Here is a 7,974-nt window from a genome sequence, read left to right on the forward strand (position 1 = left end):
TAAGTCTCTGATACCTGGGGGGGGGGGGGTGTCAGAATAGCTGCTAACTGTTATGACTATTGCATGGGACACTATGCAAGTCTCTGGTATCCAGCCAGGAGATTAAGGAGACGGGGAAAGCTGAAGAACGACTAAAAAACAAAGCTTGCAGGGGATGCTGCACAAGTCTCTGACATACAGCCAAGCTGGACAAAGGAGAAGGACCAGAGGGAGGAAGACTATGAGCCTTCTGCATGAGAGACCCCCAGAGGGACCACCGGAGACTGTTACGCATGCTCCAGTAGGAGGGTTTGGATTCGGGAAACTAATTATAATAACCCTGTTTTGTTTTTTTTTTAGAAGCAGTAATGAACATGTGTTAGCCTAGGAGCATAAAAATCAGCTGCTTGATGTAACTGGTGTGCGTCTTGGTGGAGCAGAGATTCCCGGTGCACCCAGCGCTGTTTGCTTACCTCTATTCCTTTAATAAATTGTAAACTTTGATTATAGTCCTGTTTTGAAGACTGAGCCATTTATAGGAGTAGTGAGGACTTCCCCCAGCCCTTCTCTGTCACCTTTAGCTCCCCTCCCTTCCCCCATCAAACCTAGTTTAAAGCCCTGGTAATCAGCCCAGAGAGCTTGCTCCCCAGCACACTTGTGCCCCGCTTGCCCAGTCCTGGTCCCCAGGACTTTTTCTTTAAAGCTACAGAAAGGCTTGAAGGCTCTGTGGAATCATGTTCCTGGCGCAAAAATCTGGGGGGGACACCCAGAGCAGGTTGCCCAGGATCGTTTCCTGGTGTTTTCTGGAGGCTCCAAGGAGGAGCCTGCACAACCTCTCTGGACAACAGATTCTTTGCAAATATTCAAAGCCAAATCTGGCTTTCTCAAGTATAAGGCAGGGAAACAAAAAGTCTTGACATCAAGTGAAGTTATGGAGTCCTCTATCACAAAACCAGTAGATCAATATTGTGCCAGAGCTACTTCCACATGACAAACTCCTTCAGGGCATTCCTCACGTCCCTGTTCCTGAGGCTGTAGATCAGAGGGTTCAGCATGGGCACCACCAGAGAGTAAAACACAGAAAAGATCTTGTCAGTGTTCAGGACATTGCTGGAGCTTGGTCGGAAGTTCAGGGCGAGGATAGACCCATGGAAGATGGTGACTCCGGCCAGGTGAGAGGTGCAGGTGGAAAAGGCTTTGTGCTGGCCCTTAGGGGAGCTGATCTTTGAGATGGCAGAGAGGATGAAGGCATAGGAGACCAGGACGGCCAGGATGGTCACCATCTCAACCAGTCCTCCAAGACCAAATATCAAGCACCTGTTGATGTGGGTGTCAGAGCAGGACAGTGCTAGAACAGGCATGATACCACAGTAGAAATGATTGACCTCAGCCGGCTGGCAGAAAGACAGTCTGAAGGTGAAGTCCGTGTGCACCAGAGAGTGCAGCAGCCCAAGGATGTACGAGCCGGCCACCAGCAGGATGCAGACCCGTCGAGACATGATGGCCATGTAAAGCAGAGGGTTGCAGATGGCCACGTAGCGGTCGTATGCCATGGCAGCCAGCAGGAAGCACTCGGTGGTCCCAAAACCTATGAAAAAAAACATCTGGGCAGCGCAGCCAGCCAGGGAGATGGTTTTCTTCTCCTTCAGAAAGTTCACTAAGGTTTTTGGTGCCACCACTGTTGAGTAGCAAGCATCCAGGAGAGACAAACTGCTGAGGAAAAAGTACATGGGTGTCTGAAGTTGGCCACTGCTCCTGATCAGCACAACCATCCCCAGGTTCCCTGCCAAAGTGGTGGCATAAATGAGGAGGAACAGCACGAAGAGAGGTGCCTGCAGCCTGGGGTTGTCCGTGAGTCCCACAAGAGTCAGCTCTGTAACTTGTCCGGTTTGATTCTCCTCGGCCATTTCCACCAGAAGCATTGTGAGTTATGTCCACAAAGCTACAATGAAAATTATAAATTAAAGGGCAGACTCGGCGCCTAAAAAGACCTACACTGGCTATTGCTCCTATTATAAAAGATTTGTTTGATTTTCAACCAACGTTCAAAAAGCAACTTGACAAAACAATGGAAATTTATATCAGTATCAGTTACTCTGCCAACTGTTTGATTTTTTTTATTCGTTCATTTGCATATGTATATATAATCTATTGTATGCTCATATGTAATATGATCGGTGTGATGATATGGATCACACTTCAGTGCAACAAGGGAAGGGAAGGGAAAAGTGGGGGCATTTCCTGACATCAGCAGCCTGGAGATCTGCATGCAAGGTGAGGCTGCTTTTGATAGTGAATCATGGGACAGAAAGGAGGAAAACACAGCTGAAAAGGTGGCCCAGGCATCTGCAGTAGCTGGACATCACCAGTGAACGTGAGAGTAAGTGCAGCAGATTTACTGCTTCTTTTTAATGCCTCCAACTTTCAGAATGCCTTTTTGGTGGAGTGTTCTTAAAGATTCTTTTGCTTGCATTGTTGCACAGAAGAAAGATGAAAATCATCCTCAGTCTTCCATAACTATTCAATTTTTTATTATTTTGGGGTTAAGCTATTCTGGAGTATAAGGAAGTGGAACTGTGCCATCATTTGAGAGAAAATAAGTTCTTAAAAAAAAAAAAGGTGGCACAACAAATCTTCACATTTATAACTTCCTTCTCTATGCTTTTTGATTTTAAAATTCATACTCAGGAGTTTTAAATACAAGAAAATTTCTGTTTAAATTCATGCTTACAATAAATGTATTAAATATACCAATGCTTCCTGACTCTTTTTCTCAGAAATCAATGGGAAACACAGAACAACACTCCAGGAGCAGCCACTATTACATAAACATATATTTAAAGCAAAATGAGAAAAGAGTCGGTTTTAAAGAAAACTTGGGGGGTAAGCCTGCCCACATCAGCTTCATATAGTCTAGGATCATGGAAATCACCATGCTGCTTATAGAGTTTCTGTCCCTGCAACCAGATGTTGCAGTACAGCTTTCCCATACGGATGCAGGTAAATCAGTGTAAAATGGGCATTAGTGAGCCCGTCTGGGACTTGAGGTGGAAAAATCAAATAAACTCTGTGCCCAGGTGCAAGAAGTGCATGGGATTTAGCTGCATGCCAGACAATGTGCCCAGTTCCTGACAGAGGAACAGGGGTCAAAATGCTGCAGGAAATCCTACAGAAAGCCCAGATTACTCAGGGTGGAACTCCCCAGCATTGCAGGGAAAGACGTGGTATAACTGGTAATTCACCTGGTAGCTGGCATCACAGCCTTCCAAAAATTCAGGTGCCCTGTGCTCCCCTTTTGCCACTATAGCTCTTACAAGAGAATCCCTCTTCTTGTTTTCTCTAATATAGATATGGCTGAGAACAACCAAACCCATCTCTACAGACCCAGTTCTGAGCAAGGCAGTTGTTCTCTTTCCTCTTCTTCCTGCAGGGGATGCACACACCGTGGGCGTCCTCTGCTCCTCGCCAGTGGGGACCTCACCTCTGCAGCGGGCAGCACTGGTGCACAGCAGGTGGTAAGGACGTATCTTTGTTCTGAGCAACCCACCTGATTTAATTGCTTTTTAACGCTCCTGTCACCAATCCTACCCTGCTGGGACTTCTAAGGTGCTTTGGTCGAGAAGTGGTTTTGAAGACTTCCTTTGGGAGTGGTGCAATTATTTTTATATTCCTGTTTCCATATCTACCATGTTTTCCATGTATATTTTTCATAAATGTTTATTTCATATACATATTTTTTCTATATACATCTTTGTTTTACATATATACATATTTATATTCCCATTTCAATATATATTTCCTGCAGAGTTCATATATTTATGTACACACATGCTTATATAGATATATATATATGCCAGGGAACAATGAAAAAGAAAACACATACTTTACAGTGATGCAATGAATGAACAAACAAACCAGGATCAGTGAGTTCTGGCCAGCGCAAACCAATGCAAAGCTAACTATACTCCTTTTATTAAAGCAAAAACACAGTGAAATGAGAAGAGAAAAGAAATTCCTTTCCCCTGTTATGCCAAAATTTACCACAGTATGTGCAAGGCTGAGGCCAAAACTCATCTCCCTCGGCAGGTTGAAATGCTCTTTTGGGGGAGATTCCTTTCTTTTTTTTTTTTTTTTCCTTTCCTGCAAGGAGTTAGAAGAGAGAGGAATAGGCAGTGCTACGTATTTGTTTGGCAGGTGTTGGAGCAGAGGAGGGCTAAAAGAGGAAGGCACTGCAGTGGAAATATTGGAAAATATATCTTTGTGTTGCTGAAATCTATCTGGAGTGGCACCAAAAATTACACCTGAGAAAGTTAAATAATAACCAGGGGTTCGAGGAGGTATTGACTGAGTGGAAAAATTACTATAACAAGAACATTGTTTTCATTTTAAGGTCATTTATTTAATTATATATTTTTTATCCAAAGTTATTTTTTTCTTAACAATACAACAGAGAAATCTGCAGCATATTGATATCCGTCCCCATTCTGTAACATCTTGATTTGTTGTACTGAAAGTCCATTTTTTAATAGGCTGGGAAACACAGCCTTGTTGATTTGATAAATGCAGAACCAGTTGTTATTAACCCAACATATGACTAAGTTATTTACATTTGCACACCATCTGAAAAGAAGATGTAAGAACAGCCAAAGCAAGGCTGAAATTACCCAGGGGGTTGCAGGAAAATTACCACAAACACTCACTGTGAAAGTCAAGTGAAAAAGCCAAGCCACAAGCACTCACTTGAGAAACTCTGATAAAGAAGTATGTGATTGAGTTATTAAAAGATTGTATGATGAGTCCTCCCTGTCCTGCGGTCCTTCAGGTCACTTCCTTTCCCACCCAAACCTGTAGGCACGGAGTTTCACAGATACGTTGAGGAGAACCCTACAGGGAAGGGTTTGTGACTGTCTTTGTGGCTTCTCCTCTCAATGTTAGCCAATTCAATAACTGCGATAAGGAAATGCTGCCCTGGTCACCCGCTTTCCTCACTCACAGCCTTCTTCCAGCCACTCTTCTCAGGGCAGCCTTCACCTCCCTGTTCCTCAGGCTGTAGACCAAGGGGTTCATCATGGGGGTCATGATGGTATAAAATAGTGTGGCCGCTTTGTTCTCATCCAATGCATAGGTGGAGCTGGGGCGCAGGTAGGTGAACAAAATTGCCCCGTAAAACATTGTGACCACCGTCAGGTGGGAGGCACAGGTGGAGAAGGCTTTTCTCCGGCTCTGAGGAGAGTGGATCCTCAGAATGGCAGGGAGGATATAGATGTAAGAGACAAAGATAATGGTCAAGGTGCTGAGACAGTTTATGCTGACGAGAGCGAGGACAACCAGCTCATAGGTGTGGGTGTCGGAGCAGGAGAGAGCAAGGAGCGGGGCGATGTCGCAGAAGTAGTGATTGATGACATAGGTCCGGCAGAAGGAGGATGTAAAGATGAAAGTGGTATGCGTCACTGCATGCACGACGCTGATGGTGTAGGAAGCAGCCACGAGCCGGTGGCACGTCACTCTGCACATGATGGTGGGGTACAGGAGGGGCTTGCAGATGGCCACGTACCGGTCGTAGGCCATCACAGCCAGCAAGAGGCACTCAGTGATCCCAAAAACAACGAAGAAACACAGCTGGGCTGCACACTCCGAGAAGCTAATTGTTTTGTCCTCCATCAGCATCTGTACCAGCATTTTGGGGAGGATGATGGAGGAGTAGCAGATGTCAACAAAAGCTAAGTGGCCGAGGAAATAGTACATGGGGGTGTGAAGATGAAGGTCGGTCCTGATTAATGCAATCAGCCCAAAGTTCCCCAGGAGTGTCACTGTGTACACGGACAGGAAAACCAGGAAAAGGGGGACCTGCAGATCCGGGTGGGTGGTCAGCCCCAAGAGAATGAACTCGTGCACGTCAGTGTGATTGACAGGTGTCATTCTCCAAAAAACATTCAGCCTGTGGGGTAAGGATAAAGCAACGGAAAATGCCAGGGTCAGGAGGGGAGCAGAGGATACCTGGCAGCTTCAGTCCTCTGATTTTGGGCAGCTCAGCAGGACCCTCAGCTTGTCCTGTGCTGCCAAGAGGAGGCAGAGTGCTTCCCTACTGGAGCATCATGCTGAGCTTCCAACTGCTCCCGGGAAAGCCAAACCTCTTCAAAACCATTTGAAAAGCAAACCTTAGCTCTCAAGCTAAACACTGGGAATGCCAACCTGGGTTGAGTTCAGCATTTCATCTCCAACACAGCTTCGTTATTTGTGTACTCCTGGTGACATTTAATTCAGGTGGAAAGTCGAGACTGTGGGCATTATTCAGCAATAACGTATTTTGGTTTTGGTTTAAATTGAGATACTTAATGCATTTTGATTTTCCTTAGTCAATATCAGGTGCCTTTCAAAAAGAATTAAAGGGGGAGGAAAAAACAATGTGTTTTTTTTTTTGTTTTGTTTTTAAATAAAACAACATGGAACAATTCAACTTGCAGAAGTACCTTCCCTATTGATTTTCATTTCCCTTTGCAAAACAAAGAGGAGCAAAAGCATGGGCATTTTTCTTCTAAGTCTGATTTGAACACAGTTTTCATTATACATGGTGTTGACAACTCCATAGGAAAGGAAGCTCATGGTGGCACGGTGGTGGCTGGATCAATCGCATGAGGAGCTGAGCAGGGAAGGGAGAGGAAATTATACAGTCTGCACTGAAAGCACTGGGGTCATCACCTGCTATTACAGTGGTACCTGCAGAAAGATGGGATGTCCATGTGTCTCCCTGTTTTATATAATCTAAACTTTAAATCAGTCCTCTTCCCATGTTAGTTTCCTTCCGCTATGCCCAGTCTATTTGATATAAATCAGATATCTTAAACTTCTGGTCCTTTCTTTCACCTATCTCACTACGTTCAAGTTCATAAGACAAACAGAAAGGTGCTTATTGCAGCTCCATGATGCCCCTTAACATCCCACTTGTTCAGAGCTGAGGACCTCACCTTTGGCATGACTTCTCCTACAGAGCTCAGATCTTCAGGTCCATGTAGCTCCTTCAGCAACCGGGATGACTTTGTTCGCTCCTCCAGAAGAAATGACCAAGGCCATAATTCATCTCCAAACAGGTGTTGGGAGTGCTTTTTAGTGATCATTCCTTAAGCACTGCACTGAGAATGATTGTTGAATGATTTTTTAGTGACCAAATAGTATTTATATCAATTTCTGTGACGTTGGAGGCATTTCACTCCATGGAGACTAGAAACTTGACAACAAGTAAAATCCTCTCGGAATACAAATTTCTTGATCTGCAGGTTCACTAATGAAGCCCACGAATAATTTGTTTTGAATATCTGGATTTAAGCAGTTGTTCTCTCCCTTCTCCCATACAGAGGAAAGGGAGTGGATGAAAACCAAAACACTTATACATGATTCACCAAAAGAAAAAAAAAAAAAAAAAAACTTTCTTCCATAGTCACACCTGTCTGTTATCTAACTTTCTCTCTGTATTCTTTTTAGTGCCACTCTAGCTAGATTTTGGCAACGCAAACATATTTCTTCCAATCATTTCTACTGTGACGAACTCCCTGGGTCAGCACCCTCTTGCTCCAATACACACCTCAAACAAACATAGATTTTTGCCTCTGCTGGCTTTGCTGTGATTGCTTCACCTCTGCTTGTCTACTACCTCAATATGTTTTCTACTATCTTAGAGATCCAAGCAGCTGTCCATCTAAAAAAATGTTTAAATAATAAAAAATCCCATCTGCATGATGGCATCTATTGCAACATTTTCCAGCACGTGTCCAATGTGGTTTTGAAGGTAAGAAAAGTACCATCAGCCTGAAATATCATGAAGTCTGACAGATTGGGTCTGTATTACTGTTTTATTTCTCTCTCCTTATTCTGTTCATTAAATCTTAGTCACTCGGAAAATATGTAAAAACACAATCTGTGCTCAAATATACAGCAATACCAAAAATCCTGTAATGAATTTTAATATAAAAGAATGCAGAAAACAACCTATAAACACAC

General features: G+C 43.9%; 2 protein-coding genes across 2 annotated transcripts; both read right to left on the reverse strand.

Moving 5' to 3' along the window:
• Positions 1 to 624: 624 nt before the first annotated feature.
• LOC137858100 (olfactory receptor 5T7-like) lies at positions 625 to 1,962 on the reverse strand. The gene has a single exon (XM_068685560.1). The coding sequence runs from the start codon at positions 1,899 to 1,901 to the stop codon at positions 957 to 959; it is 945 nt and encodes a 314-aa protein (XP_068541661.1). The 5' UTR covers positions 1,902 to 1,962; the 3' UTR covers positions 625 to 956.
• A 3,006-nt stretch (positions 1,963 to 4,968) lies between these two features.
• Positions 4,969 to 5,898, reverse strand: LOC137858104 (olfactory receptor 8U9-like). Its single transcript, XM_068685566.1, has one exon. It carries the CDS (start codon positions 5,896 to 5,898, stop codon positions 4,969 to 4,971), a length of 930 nt encoding a protein of 309 aa, XP_068541667.1.
• Between the last annotated feature and the right edge of the window lie 2,076 nt (positions 5,899 to 7,974).

The sequence above is a fragment of the Anas acuta genome, chromosome 5 (genome assembly GCF_963932015.1).
Source record: "Anas acuta chromosome 5, bAnaAcu1.1, whole genome shotgun sequence".
NCBI lineage: Eukaryota > Metazoa > Chordata > Aves > Anseriformes > Anatidae > Anas > Anas acuta.